General features: G+C 31.4%; 1 protein-coding gene and 1 pseudogene across 1 annotated transcript; both read right to left on the bottom strand.

Moving 5' to 3' along the window:
* Positions 1-75: 75 nt before the first annotated feature.
* Positions 76-2517, bottom strand: LOC100802296 (vacuolar protein sorting-associated protein 2 homolog 1-like; annotated as a pseudogene).
* Positions 2518-19118: 16601 nt separating this feature from the next.
* LOC100801760 (protein BIG GRAIN 1-like B) lies at positions 19119-20873 on the bottom strand. Its single transcript, XM_006583087.4, has one exon. The coding sequence runs from the start codon at positions 20503-20505 to the stop codon at positions 19213-19215; it is 1293 nt and encodes a 430-aa protein (XP_006583150.1). The 5' UTR covers positions 20506-20873; the 3' UTR covers positions 19119-19212.
* Positions 20874-22533: the final 1660 nt, after the last annotated feature.

The following is a 22533-nucleotide window of genomic DNA, read 5'->3' as shown; positions in this document are numbered from 1 at the left end:
TTAATACAAAATCAAACTTTTGATAAGTTGCAAGAGCGGTAATCAATTGCAAAGATGAGATCCACAGTTTAAAAGTTGTTGAAATTCAATTTGTAATATTTAGCATTACTCTTTACATATATATGTTAGCTTCAGACCTGATAAACAAATCAGACTAGAACACATCCTAATTTCATATACAATCATTATTTTCATGGTTCGTTGAAGACCTTCTCCTCAGACTCATCACATTTTTCTCAAGTTATTTAACCTAGCCTGTAGATCATCATATATTCCACTGTCTTCATTTGCGGTTGATTCAGCTTGAGCAACCCTGTTCTTTGCTGCTGGTGCGCTGACAGAGGTTGTGGCAGGTGCATTCACAAGCTGCATATTTAACAAAAGAAATATGTATCATCATTGTCATTATTATTTTTACTTCTTCTCCACCTGGGGGAACAACAAATTTGTTAATATATAATTAGCTCTTTTCTGATAACAAGAATGATAAATTACCTCAGAGTTGATGTCAATTCCAATCTCATCAAGAAACTGATTCACAAGCTCTTCTGTCTCTTCCTCCTCTTCACCACCTTCCAAAGCATCATCAATGGCATCTCCCATTACCTCAGACACGAGTTCATCTTGTCATTCTGCCTTTCAAACTCTTGCATCATCCTCTGTACAGAAGGCAAATTCATCCGCGGTCCACCTATTCATTTGACCCATTGCTTTAGTAATTCCTTTCGTAGCCTCCCCCATTGCTTGAGTGGATTTTAGTGTCTGAAATTCAACTTAGAATCAATTTTAAACGCTATAATGCAATTACTCATACACACTATAAAATCTCAATTTAATATAGATGAAAACCTTTAAGATTTCAAAATCCCTTCATATAGGATCAATGTTGTTAAATAACAATTATAGCACTGCCAATTGCCAAAACACTATAACGTGACATTTTTCGACCCCTCTGCCATAGGCAATTTGTGAAGGGAGGCCCACTATAGCAGTGCCATAAGCCACAATGACATGTTTATAAGGCAGGGCCTTTTTGCCATCCACCATTGATAACCTTGTATTGAATAAAATCCCTAATTTGAAACATACCCTAACCATCTAAGGTAGGTTAAATTAAATGAAAATGAAAGACACAAAACAAGGCTGCTACAGTATGCATACTACTGTAGTATGAACCAAGGCCATGTTATTCTTCTCTTCTTCTGAACCTTCGTTAATTATTATTTCCCATTCAACTCAGAATGTCAAAGGTATATGCACCACAGTAGTACAATGCTAAACACATAATCTTTAACTTATCTGCAGAGCTGATTGAGCAAGGAAAATGCGCAAAAACAAACCTGAAATCTCAAAGAAACACCCTAAAGTTGCGATTTGAGCTTGTAAAACTTTTCAATCTGATGGCGAGTCCTGATGAGATCCTTGGCCATCATTCTCACTGCCCCCTGCCAAATTCAACCCAACTCCAAAGTACTATTTCAACTATCAACCATAACCAAAATCCATATACCTGATCAAATAAACTTAATTCTTAACACCACCCACCCCACTACACAAAATCACAATCCTTAAAAGAACAAACTTCTCCTCACACATAAACAACTTAAGAAAGCCAAATAAAATAAAATGATACCATTTGTGCTTGTTTGGCGTTCTTCTTAATCTCGACAATCAACTTCTTTTGATTCTGCAAGCCTAGTCTTTCCCTTTCTATCTCTCTAATGGACTTGTCTAGCATCCTTTTATTCTCCCTCAGAAGCTCTAACACAAATAACAAACCAACCCTATTTAAAGTTAAAGACACAATTTTTCGAAACTGGGAGTGCAAATAAAAACCAAACCTCGATTTTCTTTTCCCCCTCTCTGAACAAATTGCTCAATTCAAACAACGACGTACCCGTTTGCTAAAAACTAAAAAATTTGCAAATAACAACGGCAAAGAAGTACCAGCGAGAGTCTTTCTACTGCCGAACAGAAAACTAATGTTGGTTCGAACTATGAGAATGAGACCCTTTCGTCGGTGTCTTGTGTTGTTGTGTTTGCCTCACAGAAATTCGATAACACTATTATTAATAATTTATCAACAGTATAATGGAAATTTAAGAATTTCTACATTGACCCCGGTCGTGCACGACCAAGGTCATTGTGTAAATGAGAGAGAGGTGGAATATTTTTTTTGGTTCATATAAATCAAAGATATTATTAAAAAATTTACAAAAACTCACACATCATTGTTCAATCAATCATGTCAAGGAAAAAGAATGCTTCTACTTCTATGCCAATTTTGAAGGGGTTTCTATTTTTTTTGGATCACTATTAATAGCAATATGATTTGCTATGGATGACTTGACCAGGTTTCACATGGGATGCACGCGCTGGACGACGCCGGTGGTGGCGCGCAGCGGAGGCGTGGCACGGCGGCTCTGGACGGAGGTAGTAGGGGTGGCACGAGGGAGAAGTCTGAGAGGAAGAGGAAGCAAATGTTAAAATGGCAATGGCAGCCCCCATACCTCAAATATGTTCAGTTCACTGAATTGGTTCCTTTTTCTCAGCACAAGATTTTGTAGTTTGGGCTTTTGAAGCCTAACATAATGATCCAAAATGAAAGCCCAATAACATTGTTCTATTTGGAAGGCCCAGGTGAAAACTCATTTCTAGTTAACCATGGACCCTCATCAGTTCTAATCCCACTCATAATTCCCAAAATTCCACAATAAACGTCCAGCATACTGTTCAAGGGTTCTTCTTCACTAGGCCACTTGGATAATTGACTTCCACTGAAAATTTGCATGGTTTAATTTTAAATTGTGAAAAATTCTATTATTAAACTATAGTGATCCAAGATTTGAATCTTAATTAATAGATGTGTTTGTATTTAATATTTGATTGTTCCTCAAAGAAGATTATTTATGAATGGAAATACATCTGAAATAAAAAAATTCTCTTATTAATAACACCAAACTCAAGACATTGTGCTTAATAGTTTTTTTTTTTGAACTCCAAATGAGTCAAGTTGAGTTAAATTTAATTTAGTTCAATTTGATTTGATGAAAATTGATTTAACTCGACTCAGGTTTGATATTAATTTTTTTTGAATTCCAACTTAAGCTAATTTAAGTTTGTGAATAAATCTATTAATATTAAATTCATTAACTCAATTCATTTTAAAATTATTATTATTATTATTATATTACATATTTTTATTTATTTCAAACAAAAATAAATTTGATATAAAATTAAATAGAAAATTAATTATATAAATTTAATAATATACAACTTGAAAAATTGATATATATAATATTAAATGGTTAAATTGATTCATGAACTAATAACTAATTATAGACAACTAAAAGATCATTATTGACGATCACATCACTTGTAGGAGTAAGGGATTAAACATTAGTGCATAAATTTTTTGCTTAACAAGGTAAAATTACTAACAATTTTGTTGTTAATGAGTTTGTCCCTAAATTTTTGCACCAAAATGTGTAAAATATATCAATACTATAGTTTAACTGATGAAAATATATCTCGTTGGTCGACTTTCTAGAAAACAACTATTTGATAGAAAAAGTTATCAGAAATTCATCCATTTCTTTACAAGTCCTTTGTTATTTGAAAAATCCATGACAAATAAATTAAAATTAAAATATGCAAGTATAATTATTAAAAAAGGGAGAGGGATGCATTTAACAATTAAAAGATACTTTAATGAATTGTCATCAAAGAACCTAACAAGAGAATGAACCCAATTTTAAGTCGTAATCTTTGATATCTAAAGATTGTGACTCTATACTTTACTTTCTCACTTTGTTATTGAGAAATGACAATGAAGTAGATATAGCAATCAAACACCTGCCATAGAGAACTTGAGATCCATGAACTAAAACCTAAAACATTTAGAAATAAGATCTTTAAATAATCTACGCAACCTAAACCTTTTGACGAAAAATTTTCAGTCTAAGAAAAGTGAAACCCTACCAGTTAGCTACCGTAAACTCTATAAGCATGCGAACCCATTAACGAAACGAATGCTAACTTTTCCCAAAGTTTTATTGCTGTCAATTAATACGTCCATTTCGATTGTTATCTCAAACTCTCAATCAGGCATGTTACATTGAGATGATTTTAATGAATAAATGGGAGCTTTTGGTTGCTTTTATTTTCAAGACTGTCCAAAAAATTCAACTTGTGTGTGCTCAGTATAATACATCATATATAGTTATTGATTGATAACGGACAACTTGTCACTAATTAATAATTGAGAAAAAAAAATTCAAGACATATGTGGATTTGAACGGCTAAAATTTCATTCAGGGTCTAAAGTTGATCATATTTACTATTCAATTTGGAGTAAGATAGCCCATTTATTAATTATGAGAATTTATCACAATTATTAGTTTAAATGACACAATCTTAAAGGCATCGAAAACCAAAAATATATTATTTTTCGTGATTCCCTGTCTGTACTTTAATACTTTAGTACATGCACTTATGTTGATGGTGTAAAAATTATTTACGATCCGATTGTAAATTGTTATATAATAAGATTATTTTAAAATTCATACCAAAAGTAATTATTAATTGATTGATGGTGCATAACAATGAAACTCTACATATATAAAGCTTCCTTTCTATTCTTCTATGTCCAATATAAAAAAAAAAAAATCATTCATTTTGCATAAGCAAGTTGTGGTAGTGATCTTTAATGAAAGACCTTTTGATGTTCAACAATGGTAGGGGATCACTAGCAAGGACCTGACATTTAAGTTAGTAGGAGCATGCATATCTTGCTACGATTGATCCAGAAATTTTAGAATTCCATTAACTTATTTTTGGCAATAAATGTTGAATACTAAGTCTATTGATTGTTTCATTTTCGGAATATTTGAATAACTGATTGCCGACAACTATGCAGTTTAAATGGTTATTCACTTATTTTCCACGTGCCTATTACTTTGGGTTGTGCTTCCCACTCTTTGAACGTTGGGCCGTTTTGTCGTTTTAGCTTAATGGGCCACTACTGGTGTACCTTGATCCAAAACAATTTCAAATGAAAAAGAGTGGTTTCAAGAAGGAAAAAAAAGAAAGACACTTGCTATGAAGGTAAAAGTCAAGGGAATAGGGTATCCAGTATACTCTTCTATGGTAAACATATATACTCCATATTTAATATGTAGATATTATTGAATTGAGGTAAGGAACTGGTTACAAGCATATAAATAGCCAAAATATAAGATAAGTTGGATGATTAAAAAAAATGACGAATTCAATTTTTTTGTTAATCAAAATTAATATTCTAATAAATTAACATTTGTAAAAAAAAAAAAAAAAACATATAAGTAACTTCAATTGAAGATGAGTTTCTTTACTATTCCAAATTCAACTTTTTTATGAAGTTGAATGTACATCTTTAGCTAATAGCCTAGTACTGACGGGACAGTTATATTGGGGAGGTAGGGTGAGTGAGAGATAGTATTAAAGTAATAGGCTAGTTTTGGCGTTTTCTCATAGGGACAAGTTAGATATTTGAATTCATGAGTTCTAATTTCTAACCTAGCCTTCGGTTCAAAGTAGAAGATAATATGTATATATATATATATATATATATATATATCAGGTTTGTATTGTACATAGTACATAATAGTTTTGAATTATAACACATCATAGTTATTCATTCATATGGGTATAAAAAACATCCAATCAAATTGTCCGGTACTATTAGCATTTTGAATTGTAATTTTCTCCAAATCCATATCCCCATCTGTTCAATAAAGTCAAATTCCTTAGGAAGAGAAATTGGCCATTGAAGTGATATTTGATCTGATGAGAAGCACTGTTTAGTACAAAAATTTATGCACAAATTGATACATATTCATATGGGTGACTTTTTTTTTGGTGAAATTCAGGTAGGTGACTATTTCATTTATTCGTTAATAAATTAAACAAGAAAAACTAAGGAATAATCAAACAGAAAACAGTCACCTCATTGAAACATTTAATTTAATCCCGTAAACTATGAACCCACCCCCAAAAATGTCGTATTGATATATACCCCAGACACATTTTTAATAAAGACATCTTCTTAGTCATAATTTTCTATACATATGCTTTGTTCTGTTCCTTTCAATAGTAATCAGACCGAATGTAAATGTTTCTAAAGAGCCTTGGGGAGTAGAAATTTAAAACACATCGTTGAAAATGCATGCTCACGTGTTAGGACAACACGCCCACATTCGTCTCACCTCTTTCATGATTTTCATTTCAAACAATCCCTTTTTTTTTATTCCATTAATTAGGGTTTCTCATAGTCAACCTTGACGAACAAGCAACTTATCTATTCCAAGATCATTAATTATCTTTTAGACCGAAAGATAATTTTAGCTAGTAGGTACGTGGTAGACTTATTAGCTAGTTAAAATAGCAGCCATTGCTGGCAAATGGCAATGGCAATGACATTTTCCTTTCAAATGGGGGCTTCAACAACCTGTCTTTGTCATACTATTTACCATCATGTTAGCCTACGTAGAATTCTTGGCCATCTCAACCTCTATGACTCTTATCCCTTAGCTAGGTCTTCCTAGATCCGGGTCATATAGTAGAACTTTTAATTTAAATATTAAAATTAGAACCCCATTAATTTCTATATGCTAGCTATTTGCACCCTAGTGTTACAGCACATGCAAATTACTAGTAACAATTTTCCTTACACATAATTAATTTATTGCACTCTCGAACTTGATTGAGTGTCGCTCTCAAATGTGTGCATGCCCGAAAATGATTAAATATGTACCATCTTAATTTTAATTTTTTTAAGTATATATGGGAAGTGGTTGCCAACGAATTAAGCACTTTCACTGTGTCAGAGTAATATCTATACTATGTGTGCAGGAGATGGAATTTGACTCTTTGAGCCGTTTTCAAATGATTTCATTTCAACCAACAATAATCAATGATTAGAGAATGTCAGAATGGCCCACTTTTAGGAATCTACAGAACTGATAATTTAACCACTTCGCTTACGGAGGTCAGGTGCATGTGATTGATCTGCTGCATGCAAAACTAAATTGTACCTCTACTCAACTCACCAATTTGTCAAAGTAATTTCTTTGATTGTGTGTGTTTGGTAAGTTTTGTCCTCTCCTCTGCCCCCGATTTATTTGTTTAACTATTGAGCTGAATCACCCTCCTTCCAATAATTCATTTTTTTTTCACTTTGGTTGAACATTTGATAAAGTTCAATCAATCCCATGTGAACGAACAGACATTCCTTCACTAACAGAATTATACTAATTACATTTAAGAAATTACGTAAACTTTTTCTTCTTTTCCTATCTCCACATTAATCTTCTTTAATTGTTTTAAAAAACTATTATACTGACATCTTTATATATTACACCTTTAATTGTTTTAAAAAAGTTTAAATTTCTTTTTTAATTCTTTTAATTTAGTATTTTTTTATTTTTCATCAATTGTAAAATTATGTTTTGTTTTTAGTCTTTTTTAAATTATATTTATTTTATTTTCAGTTTTTAAAACACTTTAGATAATATTTTAGATAATATTTTAAACAGTGAAAAAATGTTATTTAAAATATTATAAAGATGAAAAACAAAATAAATATAATTTATAAGAATTAAAAATAAAAAATGATTTTAAAAAATAAAAATATTAAATTATAAAAACTAAAAAATTATTTAAGTCTTTAAGGTTGCTATAAATTTTTAAAAAATACGAAGAATTTGTATAATTTTACGAAACTCGAAATTCTAACTAAACATGGATATTATTTACCAACTAATTGTATTTTATGTGGGAGAAAGAGTACTTCAAAGTGATGCCCCATATGCACATCAACTACGAACAGTGTAGCCATCAACTATATGTACAGTGCGTGGGTTGAGTATAGGATAGGTAGTCATTTTTCCATGACGTGTCAAACCTAGTATTGATGATCTTCTTACATGATATGAGTAGGTTTAATTTGTTTATCAATATCACAATGACATATATGTGAATGATCAAAAAGCTAGAAAGGAGTCCTAGCTATTAAATTCAATTGTAAGGTAGCATGCCTGTTTCACTATGGAGAAATAATGTGCACCCCTTTTCCCATGGATGGGGCTTATGTTTGTCCAAGCTTCATCAAACTTACGTTTCACAGATTCTTTCAAGGACAGAAGATATATATACGTAGTCGACACACATTGTGTGGTGTGTATTGGTTAGGCAAACTAATGGCAATAGGCTAATAGCAGGCATTGGTGGATTGTCCCTTCCTCAAATCCATAACTATTATAACAAGTCACCATCATCCCATTAGTTACTCCTAGCTATGACAAGCTAAGTTTCGTGCTTTTACTTCCTTTGAAAATTATAGCATAAGTTATCTGAATTTCTTTTCTGAGTTATCTAGCTATGTGCTCTAAGATGATTAGGGACATCATATTCTAGGTAAGGATTTAACAGCTGTGAAAAAGAAATGAACTGTCGTATATATATTCTTAATATTTACTTTTAAATTGACGGTACATATCATGCGTGATGGGTTGAGAAGGCAAGTTGATGTTACAGGAAAATTATAAAATAAAGAGTTGCCAAATGCAGGGAAGATAAAGAAATGCAGCACAAATTGAAGATTGTCCTTTATAGAAAAACGTATGCTAGTTTAGAAATGGTATAGAGTAGGAAGTGCACAATGTTAAGAATTTATTTAAAGACTATATTCCTTTGTTTTCATCAATCTTGAATCATGCTTATTTTTTTCCTTTTCTCAAATTTAGAATACGTATTTATTAATTTAATAAAAATCTATACATGAATAACTATGTTACATTTCTAATATTAAAAAAAATCAGATATTTTTTGATTTATAAATAGTTGTCTTGTATAAAAATTTAACTTTTTATTAGAAAATTAAGACAAAGAAGAATCAAACTCTAGAATGTTAGGTCATAAAAATTTGTAATTCAACATCATGAACGATGTGGCATCCCACTTTAGGCCACACAACCAAGAAACAACTGAATTTTTTTTAAAAAAAGAAAAGAAAAAGAAAAGCCAATAAATTAGACAAAATGCAAACTTAGTGACCATATATTTTGATAATTTCGTTTATATATTAGTAGGTATTATTATATGAATAAAAAAATATATGGATGAATGACATAAAAATATATACTGTATTATTATTAATTTATAAACTGTCATACAGTAAATTTATTATTTTTTATAACATTTTTCTTAAACAATATAACAATGATATTTTTTAACTGATTAATACTACTAATTAAAATTCTTTAATCTTTCATTAACGATGCACGTTTATTAAACTCTTACTATATATATTTCTTCTTTAGTTGAATTTAGCAATTATTTCTAACTGTAATAAACAGAACTATATAATTATAAACTTCAATCACAAACCATCTCCTTTACAAAAAAAAAAAAAAAAAATCACGAACCAACCCAACATCAATTAAGCGTAGTTTATATTAAACCATCAAACCCATCACTTTATTAATGCGCCCGATCTCATTTTATATCAATAGTATCAGGTATATGCTCCATATACAGATAAAATATTTTACAATTCAGGTTTTTAATCGAATGGGTAACGTACGAATTGAGACATAGATATATAGTCTTGTCCTTTCCTTTTTGCTTTCTCTTTTGCTTTTGCCAAATTTTACAGATGGAGAAAGATCAAGCAAAAAGAAAAGAACAAAAGAAAGAGGTGAAAAACTGACCAAAATGCAGATTGTAAATAACGAGATCGAATTCTCTATGATTAGGACATACCACATATATGTTGAACAACCGCAATTAACAAATGTACGATGTTACATGATCATTTTACTTGTTCTCGAGAAGTAACAAAGTCTGTTTCGTCTTTGATATAAAAGATAAAATGGATGTACTAACATGAAAGGCACAATTCATAGTTCATACCCCGAATGAAACTTGAACTTTCACATCTCCTCAGCGGTGAAAAGTGACATATCAATTTTTTACACTAATCAACGTGGCACAATATGTATAATTATGCTTCATTGGTTGGACGAGGAACACGTTATATGGTGCCTCTGAAAGAATTTAAAGATGTGAACTGCATGCAATGCAATTCTACACCCAAGAAATACATTATTGATATTTGGATCTCTGCTGAAGTGGAAAACTAGAAGAACAAAGACTGCAGATTCTAGTTAGCAACAATTTTCAAGATTCTGATGTCTGAAGTATACTGAACAACTGCACAATAAATCACCATGTTATTGTCGATTGAGAAAGATGTCTTGTCTTATTGAAGTTAACTGCATGATTAGTTGTGCCATCATTGTCATCAGGGACTGCATGCATTGATTGCATAACACATTCAATTAATCAAATGCTTCCCTTCTAGTTATCTTCACACGATTAGCTGATTTATGGTGTAGTTCTAAATTAATTTCTGACAATATATATCAAATTCTTTTTTGGTTAAATTAAGAATATTAGGAGAATGTTCACCATTAATTATGTATGCATGCTTATAAAAAAACAGAAACATCAATAAAAATCTATGTTATGATTACATATTATCAACAAGCAGGTTGAATGATTAAAAAAAAGAAATAGAAAAACGATTCTAAGTTTGATTTAATTTACGATCTTTTTTGTTAATAAAATTAATATTTTAATAAATTAATAATTACTAATAAAAAATACGAAATTAACGTGAAAATGAATCTAATGACTTCAAAGAAATAAAAGGCAAACTAAAACTAAGCTAGTATAAATATTGTTTTCTAGAAATTGCAATCATGCATATTCATATAAACTACCTTGATTTTTAGATAATTAATATAAAATCTCTGCTGTTCTCTGCATAGTATGGGACACCAAATGATTGAGTATTAAGTAATGTATAATCTAGAGATTCCAAATTCAAACTTTATTGGACTGCTGTAAGGCCTGATGCATATAAGAATCAAATAAGCTCAATTCCCAACACACATTACCAAATTTTCAGATTAAAAAATGAAACATTCCATCACAAAAAGAGGCTAAGAAAAAATGAAGCAGAAGCTTGGCCTTGACAAGTATATGATAAGTATAAAATAAATAGTTAAAGAGAAAATAATATAAAAAAAATATTATTCAGATACGCTTATAGATACATTAACTTAATCATATTTTGTATAACTATATATACTTTAATTCGACCACATAAGTTTATATATATGATCATTATTTTTGAAATCTAACTAGACGCTTCTTATAAGCCAGGAGAATCCACGATACTTATAGACCCTCTCCCACTCCCACACAAGTCTCTGTCTCTCCAAAGAGAAAAATTAAAGCTGCTAACAATTTAGTATTTCAACACAAGCAATCTTCTTGGGATCACCAAAAATTTGTTCACTTTCTCTTTTTTATATTTTCCGTATAGACAAACACAGTGGCTCACACATCCAAATCCACGATCCCCTCTTGTATTTTCCCTGTTAATTTCTTTTGCTAAAGCTGCTACACTTCACTCTCATCACCTCTTCAAAAAATCCTGGCGCTTTCACTTTACTAATACCATTCCATTCCAAATTCAAAAGAACCCGAACCCCACACACACATGACACACCCTTCAATTCCTAGCTCCTCCACATCAACCATATCAAAATCAAATAAGGCACTTGCGGCACCAAACATGGTGATGGTGCCACACGTGGGAATCTCACACATGTGTCAGCACTTGAGTGGTGTTTCTTAATTGCCAGGCAGAAGGGGAGCAAGACTAATCAAAGGGGAAGGTCCCCTACACACTACCCTTTCACCCCTTTAAATCAATTAATGTAAACATATACCAATCTATGAACTAAAACTTAATGTGGTTCATACAGGTGATGTGAGTATATGTGACTATACTCTTCATTATTTAAGCTATAATAATACAATAATTTCTAATATTATTATATATGAAAATTATAATCTCTAACCACTTATATGTTGAAAGATGGATACAACGATATACATACATGAGAATGAATGATGAATTATAGAAATAGGCGTGTATGGATGAGAATGAGTGATGAATATAATTAATATATTCATTATATTATATTGATATTTCTGTGTTGTTTACTTTACTTTGCTTAGAGAGAGAGAGAGAGAAGATCTCAAGGGGATCAGTGAAGGAGAGAGCACACGTGTGCATGCGCGACAGTTCTGGGACATGTGGGGCCATTTCATCACGTGTGGGTGCAAAGGGAAGAAAAGCAAAAAAGAAGCTCAAGGGTACAATGTCTATGTGATGTGGTCTAAAGTTGGCTTTCAACTTCTGAATCCAATTTGTATGTGACTCATTTTTTCGTACACCTAGTTAGCTAGTTAAATACTAACCGTTAAATGTGCAAGTGTGAATATAATCAACACTAAATATTTGAAATTATGAATGTTAGAGTCGGATTTATAAACGTTCAATGGACATTATTTACTTTGATTAAGAAAAATTTATCCTCTCGAAATATATAAAAATAATATATGGTTGGTATACTGGCTTCACACAACTTTGAATAAATGACATTCAGCCTAAATATTCTAAATATCTTTTTTACTTTGGATGCGCCCTGGTTCCACGGGCTGTGCTTCATTTACTTCCCACACACTGATATTGGACAAGCACAAGCCAAGGATTTATCAATATTACAGAACAAAAGAAGAAAAAAAAGTAATAAAAACATTATTAGAGAGACACAACCAAGGGTGAGAGTTCGTTGACTTAAAAAGGGTAACTTCAATTTGTTCTACCTTTTAAAGATCAACAGCGTGTAAAAATAAAAAGAATGTAGGAAACAGTTCGGTAGTCAAATAATCATTTAACTAATTAATTAATTACATTGGTAGTGTACTGAAAATGTTTATTTGACTACCCAAAAAAAAAAACATTGGTAGTACTAAAAATCATTTGAAAAAAAACAATGAATTGGTGACCAAATTTAATGACAAAAAATATTTTTATCTTGCCAATTCAGTGGTGATTAAATTTTACTAATAGATTTTTAAAAAAATTATATACATATATAAAAATTATTTTATCACTAATTTTATTTTTTTTTAATATTGAAATAATGAATGACAAACGGTTTTGGACAAAAATGGTTTGCATGCATGTGTATGTGTGCATATCCATATGCGGGGTGCAAACATATTTTGTGTTGGAAACATATTCTTATATTACATGCATGCATACCTTACACACATATACATGCATGCGTAGATGAGTGGATCCAGGAAACTTCGCTTCTCATTATGAGTTCCATGAAATGTATTCTTATCAACAAAGAAAAGTTGTGAAGACATGCTGATTTGTGCTTCTCATCATAATTTTCATGCATAGAAGGAATGGAATAAAAAAAGGGAATACTTTTCCTTCTTTTTTGTTTTTAATTAATAAAAAGAAGGAAGATTTGATTTGTGAATCCTGATCGATCCAACTTTTGTTTGTCATCCCATAACCGTTGAATACCCGCACCTTTGGATATGAAGAGCATAGACCAATTATTATTTGAATGAAACAATAAACAAGAAAATATTGATAAACAGAATCAAAATTATATAGAAAATTATTTTTATTATTTGGTTCATTTTGTTCCACAAAATACTATCTACCGCATTTATTTCTTTGACAAATTATTTGTTTTAATGTGATCATGAAACCGACATGTAACTTACACTATACATAATTTGTAGTTTTTTTGTTTTAATAAATAATATGTGCTTACTAGTTGAAAAAGTAGCAGACTACCTATATAATGCATATCACCTTTGATTAGAAAGAATATGGAAGTATAGGAAAAAGGAAATTAAAGCGTGCATAAAAACAATCTTGACAGCCCAAACAAATGAGTAAGCTTATGAGTTATGACAACCAGTTATTTACATTTTTTTTTTTCAATTGATTAGTAACTACTAATAATTGAGAATATTATCTTACAGTTAGAGATGACAAATAATCCGTTAATCTAGCATCTTCTAAAAGACAATGGAACAAACCGAAGAAAATTTATTTGACCCTATTTGTGCCCCTTTGTTTGGACATGGCTGAAACAGTGATGAATTAAACCACTTGCATGTATAGAGAATATGCAACCATGGTTGGTCCTGTACCTCTAATAGCCACATAAGCTGGTCAAGTCTTATCTTACCACTTCTTTATTTTATGCATAAGTGGTTTGTGCATGGTGGGTAAGTGGCATACACAGCAAAGGAATGGCACAGTAGTAGTACGTACTCTTACCATTGTTGACAGCACGAATCTATCTGTAGTGTTGGATGCTGGATGTTGGATTATGTGGTTAGTTTAGACGTACAAATGGTAGCTTGGTTATTAAATCGAATCATTTATATATGGTGGGTTTGTCCCTGCTTTTTTTAATATTATTTAATTTAATTTTTGTTATATAAAAATTGTATAATAGTTAAATAAAATTTTAAATAATTTAAGAATAGAAAATTAACAATTTTAATTATATTAAAAATGATGACTTTGCATAACTCTCATATTAAATTGGGTATATTGCAAAAAGTTTTTTTTAAAAAAAAAAAAAAAACAAACCAACCTTTAATATGACGTTAACAAATAGGTGGATATGGAAAGACCACTAAGTGTAAAGAATCCCCTTGCATGATAAGTTTCAATTACTATTAATTTATTAAACGTGAGATGTTTTATTATGATTGTTTTGTTAAGTGTTTTGAATTTTTTATGTCACTTTACAATAATTTTATTGTCACTGATACCAATTCCCATTAATCTTATTTACAAATTATTATTATAATTTTCCAGATGGTCAATTTCAACCATTAACTAGTACTTGTATAAATTAATTATAATTTTCAAGCATTGTTAACTTGTTTTTGGGTACAGAAATGCAAAAAAGCAAGCATTGTCAACTGAAATATAATAACTTTTTTTCATTTTTCTCTTTATGGTCTCAATTATTTTCTAAAACAATTAATTTAGATTCTACATTATTTTTTATACAAACACATAATAATAATAATAATAATAATAATTAGTCACAATCTATTATTAATGTCTGGATATATTTGAGGCATTTTTATATTTTCGGGGACTAAATTTTGCATTTTTAATTTGTAAGTGGAGTGAAAAGTCGAAAAGTAAAAAAAAATATTATGAAAATATGTTTCTATGCTGACAATCCACGATGTCAATCATTTTAGTATAAAATTTGTCTCTTCATATCACGTAAATTATTTTATTAATAATAACAGAATTAATGATCGGATATATTTTTTCACACTTTGAGAGACTAAAAGTAACTATTTATCCATTGTTTTTTCCTTAAGCCCATAAAATATCATGACTAGTTGTGCATGAAATAACACGATACTAATACATAAATAAGTGCAAAATTATTCATGTATTTTTGTACGTCTGTAATTTATTTATTTATATTTTACCTTTTTATTTTTCTAATCATGATTGATTGTCAAACATTTATAATAATTTTTATTCAAAAACTCTCATATCAAATTGCTTGCATTTTCATTATTTGGAATAAAAATTTTAAATAACTAAAAATAATTCTATATAACCAAATTCTCGTTGTCTATCATCGAGTATGTGATGTGTATATCAATTGAAGTAAAGTTACATGTTTTAATTAATGTATGGTCTTGAGTTCGTCAATTTTGTTACGCATAGTAATTAGTCTCATCTACCTCAAATAGTTTTGTCTCATATTAAAGAGATATATAGTATGTACAAAAAGAAATTCTTTTCGTATTAATAATTTTGGAAAATTTTTTTTTTCAAATAAGCTTCTAATAGTGATAATATTTTATTATAATTTATTGATCGTAGAATAAATGATTTAAAGACACAACGAGCTGGTGGTATAAATAGTTCAAAGTTATTCGTTTTAACTGAATTTTCACCAAAGATTATAAAAAAAGAAAGAAAGTGAAAATGAAATCTATAAAAATAACTATTCTGTTCTTTTCACAACCTTTTCTTTTCGACCTTCTTTTTTTCCCTCCCCTCCCCTCCCAAATCACCCAATCCTCTTTTTAATTTGTTTCCCCTATTGTTTTAGGCTTTTGTCTTTTGGATATGGTTTTGAGGATTTCCTTTGCTTTTCCCTCTTGCGCGTGTTAAACTATCACTAAATGATTAAATTTTATATATGTTTTTTGTTTTGTCTTCACCGTTTTGTATTAAGTTTCAACAACATTCAAAATAATATTGTCTTAAGTTTTGCTACGGTTTCTGATGACCTACAAGCTTTTTTGTTTTCTGATGAAAGTGTTAATTTCACCATAACCATGTTGATTGATGTGTATTATGGCAAAATCCAACAGCCTTGTTCTCAACCCCTAAATATTGAACATGATCATAAGATCTTAAAGTAATGCAATGAAAGAGCTAGACATAAGATATACAATACATAAGAGATGAAAAGAAGCTTAGATAAAATATTATAAATTTAATCATTTTGACAGATCCTGTTTTTTACACTAATCTTTAAGTAGAAAAGAAAGAAAGAATCTCGCCATTATGTCCTTAATTTTCGTACAACGTTCATGAGCTTCGACCCACCACACATTAGACAAATATATACTCCATATAATCTTTGGTCCATTTTACATTTTAATTAAGTTCATTATTATTTTTTAGTATAATAGTAGCAATAAAGTTAAACCAAAGATATTGGGTAAATTATCCAACTCTTTGCGTATTATGCGGACCTTAGTGAATATGAATTTAGTTCAGTACGTTGTCAATATGTTTTTTTTATATATTATTTATCTTGTCTAACTCAATTGATTTCTCAATCCAACTCCATTTTTCTTCCTATTCCTACTGATATAATTGAATATGAACAAGGAAGAAAAGCAACCTAATAATTTCTTCTTTTACAAATAAGTTAGAATAATTTAATTCGAGAAAATAATTTATGAATTATTAAAATGTCATTCAATTATAAATGTTCAGTATATAAAAAAATTGTTTAATTTTATAATAACAAATCATACCCATCATAATTTTGGCTTAGTTAATAATGTCATAATAATAATTACACTGATAATGCATAAAAATAAACTCATTTAATTTACCCAAATCTCAATAGCATACCATAATATATAATATATATATATATATATATATATATATATATATATATATATATATATATATATATATATATATATATATATATATATATATATAAAAGCTTTATCAAGTTTCAACAAAATCACATGTAGGACTTCCTTCAAACTGAAAATTAACTTCTCATGCATGATAAAACTCCCCAAATCAAAAGGGTAGTTTTGATTCCATTTAAAGAAAGAAGAAAAAAAAGGAGTTGCATAGTTGATTAATTTTAAGGGGAATTAGCTAGGAAGATTGCTGTCACTATTTGAAATCCTAGAAATCGTCAGCACTTGGGATGAGTAGGTGGTTTCACACCCACTATCCGGTATATATTATGATTGCTGTACTCCCCCACTTCACCAACCATATGAAAACAGTAACAGTTATGGTGTTTAAATTTGACACAAATCATTTTTATTAGATTACAAAGTGAATTTTTAAACCAATAATTACACAGTTGCATGCCAAATTCCCTTAACTAATCAATTTCTTAATGTTTTGTCAATTGCGGTTAGGGCATCACAGGTCCACGACAACGCCACACCCTACAAAGCCATTCTTCGCCTATGACGCTTTAAAGCATAGCATATAGCCTTTTCTTTTCCTACAGTCCAAGATAGCTAGCTAGCTTTGAAAGTCTAGATTTTTTTTGCCTTAAAAATTTGTTAGTTAAGGCCATTCAACTTAATTAGCATATCACACTGTTATGATTTAGTGGTCCTCCAAAGTTTGCGTTTTCATTAACGTAATTGTTTTGTTTTCTAAATTGATCTGTTAGACAGCGCTTTTCAACCTAATTTAATTTGAAGAATAAAGGAAGAGATAACTTAATTTTTATATTGGGCATATAAGAAAGAAAAAGAGAAGGAATGTCAAAATGTTTGATTGCAGAAGAACAAGGTTAAAGAAAAGTAAATCAGAATTTTGGACTACGAATCTGAACATTCCTGTTTGTTTTGTCTGAGTTTCCCTTATTTAAGATAATGTGAGAATCCCCATAAAGTTTTTTTTTTCTTTTTTCCACCTCAGTATGTATTTTATGTAGTCTTTTTGACATAGAAGGTACAGAATGTTTATGATGAACAAGGAACATTTAAAGGGGAAAAGATTAAATTTGGTTTGAGATCTTATTTCATTGAAGAGGATGAGACAAAAAAAATAGAAAAAGCAGAAATGAAACATGTATGAAACAAAAGAAAAACATACAGAAAGGAGTTTGAGATATTGGAGTGATTTGGGGTTGAAGGTAAGACATCAATAGCAATATTCAGCGGTTTGCATTAGCCTTTCAAATAATTCAAGGACAAGCTCTTGGCTTAGAAGACAACCAATTTGACATCAAGGTTTTAGAGAATCCAAGAAGAGATCTTTTGTCCACATCTTTGGAGACCATGCCTTATATCTCTACCCTTTTTTTCCATTAAACCCATCATTTGACCTCTTTTTTGCTGCCTCTAAAATTAACAATACTTCCATTGAAATTTTCCACCGAGTAATTTTACCCTCCAAAAAAAATCGTTTGAGAAGATAAACTAAACTAATTTAAAAAATTTAAAAGAGAAAAATTAAATAAAGGATCCCATATTCCCATTAGATTAATTAACATAGCCACTTTTTGACTATTGCTCCCACGCATATGAGATGCATGAAGATAGATAGTGTTAATTTCAAGCAAAAGGGGCCCCACACATGGAGAGAGAAAGCAAAAGCCCTCTTTTCTCTTGCCATGAATAAGTGTAGAAATTCTGCCTTTGCTTTCAACTTCATCTTCATATTCTCCCTCTTTTTTAATTGCTTTTTTACCCCTTTTCCCCATTTCTCGTGCAAATATCCTCATTTTCCCCTCTCTTGCTCAATGATATTGCATGAAGTAAAACATTTTAACCATAAAATCAAACACAAAATCACGAAGAATACTATAACAAAAAAAACATAAATAGAGAAATTAAGAAAAGAGAATTAGATTAAGGACCCAATAAAACAAAAAAAGAAGGAGAAATCTTATTATCTGATGTAAACCCCCCACACCATTTAATTCTAATTCCCCCCCCTCAAAATTACAGAATGAAGCCATTGGCAATGGCTCTATTGGTATTGAAATGGGTAGTTTCATACACAGGCAACTCTTCCCTATACCTTTCAATCCCAATTGCTGATAGATTATCCAACTCAAAAAGATCAGAACTTGAACAACTAGCCACATCATCATCATCTTCTTCTTCTTCTTCATCTTCATAATGCATGACATCATCAAACTCCACTTCACTCTTTTTCTGATAATTCTTCAACAAGTCTCTTGCTAACTCCTCCACCCTGCGACTCTCCTGCATGACATGCAGCCTAAGTTCCTCACTTCTGTTCTTTCCATTGCTCTCTTCACCTTCATGAAGATTTTTGTGACCACAAGGCCTACAATCTTCATCCACTATGACACTCACTGGGCAAAACCTCACTGACCTTTTTGCACCTGATCTTGAAGAAGGGGTTTTGCTCAAACAAGACCTTGAAAAAGAAGATGCTGATGAACAAGTGGAACCAGGTTGTTGTTGTTGTTGTGCTGCTGATTTAGTATCAGCAGTACGATCTGTCGCAACCGGGATCAGGACGGGACGATAAGTAGACGTAGTTGTTGTTGTTGTTGTTGTTGAAACCTTTGCTTTCTTGGCATTTCCACTTGAAGTGAAGAGAGAGTTGAGGAAGCTAGCAAGTTTTGCACCTGGAGAAATTGGTTGCTTTGCTTTCTTCAACTCACCATAGAGGATTTTCAAGGCTTTGGACTTGGTTTTGCCAGAACCGTTCTCATGCTTTGGCTTTTGGCTTTGGGAAGAGTGGCTCCTGAAGTTGTGACTGTGAAGTGAAGCATCGAAGGTTGTTTTGGTTTTGGTTTTATCAGAAACACTGGTTTTAATTGGCTTTGGCCTTTGCACTCCATAGAAGGACTCTGACTCTGAAGAAGAGAAGCCTCCAACAGAGCTTGACTCAGAAGAGGTTGAGCTTGAATACATGGAGAGTGTGTTTGAAATTGAATTGCTTCGCGTTCTTCGTTCAAATTCCGTCAATGAGTTTCTCCCCATTACAACCTTCTCGTTGGCTTTCTTCTCCATCCAATTCTCCACCTTCCTGGCCCTGCGAGAGTTGTGTTTCTCAGCTTCAGGTTTTTCTTCTCTGAAACAATTGCTCTGTTTCTGATTCCTCATGGTTTCTCTGTAGAAGATGAGTTGGGCTTCTTCCTTCTCATCCGTTGGATCTTCGTCGATGGAACGGTAGATAACGTCAAGTAGAGTGGAAGAGAAAGAAGGGTTTTCTCTGTGGTGCTGTTTTCTTGAGGGTTTATTGTCCCACTTGTCCATTCTGTTTTTTTATAGTGAACAGAGGAGAAAACAGAGAGAGAGAGAGGGCGAAACAGGGGATTTTTTTTGGATGGTATCAATTACTTGGCCTTTGTTGTCTGCTTCAAATAGTGGCAGTGTGAAAAGCTCTAGTAGAGGAGAAAGAAATGATTGTGAGAAAGGACAAGGCTATGGCTATATTTCCAACAAAAGACTGAGGAGTGGTGTGTTTGGAAATCACTGTGAGAGTACATAAGAGGAAAGATGAAGAAAGAATTGAGAGATGAGTATTGATGAGTGCTTGATGGTTTAGAGAGAGACAGTAATGAAAGCCAAATTCCACGCCTCAGAGGAGAAGAGAGAACAAAGGATGATTGAGAGAGAGAGAGAGTTTTGGAGAATGGCTTCTTTTGGATGCTCTTATAAGGGTTGGGGAAGGAGTATAGCTGGCCAGCCTGTCAATAATGATGTGGAATTTCAATTATTTTAAATTCATGTTTTTTATTATTCAATTCACCTCCTCCTTCTTTCTCTCTTCTAAGTTTTTTATTTTGGTTTTTTAGTTTTTTTTTTCCTTCATCGCATGAATTGACATTAGATCCTTACTTTTTCTTTATATAAGAAATAAGAAAAGAAAAGGAAAAATGCATAGTTTTGTAGGACCATGCAAAGCAGATATTGATCCTAGATGTTTTGATTTTGCAAAGAAGATTCCACTCTTGCTTGATAAAGATTTATTGTTATATCTGTCTTAAGTTGGATGTGGATATGCAGTTTCTACTTTCAATGTACAAACACAAATGTGAATTAGTGGAGCTTAAACTTGGTAGTAATATCTTGATCATTACCATCTTTGAATTGGTGGCTTTTATGATTAAAAGGGTTGTGTTTTTGGTCTTGATTAGAGATAGAAAAATGAAGGCTATGAACAAGTGTGGAGCACTTCCAACATAAGGTATTATACTGTATTATGAGGCATTGTCATTATACTCCTGTTTGCACAGTCAACTAATGCGGCTACTGAACTAAACTTTGGGCTTTAAGTGTTCATTTATTTTTCTGGATCCTATTAATGCCCGTGACTTCTTCAAATTAAAGCTGTTCTCCTTTAATGAACTGCAGTGTGGTGTGTAGGTATAGCCTTGGAAAGAGAATGTTAGGGATTTTACTGGTGTGAAATATATAGAAAATATCGAAAGGGAATTCGTTTTATTGATTTGCAAAGGTTACACAGGGATGTATTTATAACAGTACAGCATAGAATGGGGGTTAATAGGATATATTCATTTAGGAGGGGGGAAATATCTAACACATAAATGGGGTCGCTCGAAATAATGCATGACTAATGTATAGTGGTATATGCATTTTGAATCCATTAATTAAAAGCATAAGTGCTATGCTTGAATTATAAAAGCAGGATCAATAGCAATCTATGGTTGCCCCTGTCATTTATGGAAGCTGACTTGATTGACAATGCAAAAGAAATATAAACACAAAAAAATGGTTGTTCAGTCCTTTCAAATTTTCCCCACCTACGTGTCTACACTTGCGAGAAGGGGTTGCATTGTTTGTAGGGGTGCAACAAACAAGAGAGATAGTTAGTGGGAGCATTGTGTGCTTATTTGCACAATCATTGCTCTCGTGGCTCCTAAACTTTATGAAGAGAAAGAAAGAGATTGAAACAATTTTGAAACCAAGAATTAAGAAATCCACAAGAGATTTTACTAATTAATTAATTAACACTATAAAAGGATGAGACCAAGAGATGAAAAGTGGGATTAATTAAGTTGATAAGGTTGACAAAAGCACCAAAACAAATAAAACGACGTGTGTGTGTGTTGAGATGTTTCTTAATTCTACTATTCTTTTTTGGCCTCACCTCACTCCTTCTCTTTCCTTCGGCCTTCCCTTCGATGTCAAGAAAATATTTCATAATGAAACGTACCAGCTAGGCTGATAATATAATAACACATCCACCAAGTGTCTTCTATAATTATTATATATACAAAAGCAACTAATACACAACCCATATAACAATCATGGGGTGTT

Source organism: Glycine max, chromosome 7 (assembly GCF_000004515.6).
Source record: "Glycine max cultivar Williams 82 chromosome 7, Glycine_max_v4.0, whole genome shotgun sequence".
NCBI classification, from domain to species: Eukaryota; Viridiplantae; Streptophyta; class Magnoliopsida; order Fabales; family Fabaceae; genus Glycine; species Glycine max.
The sequence above is the reverse complement of the archived record's forward strand: the minus strand, read 5'-3'. Positions and strand labels throughout refer to the sequence as shown.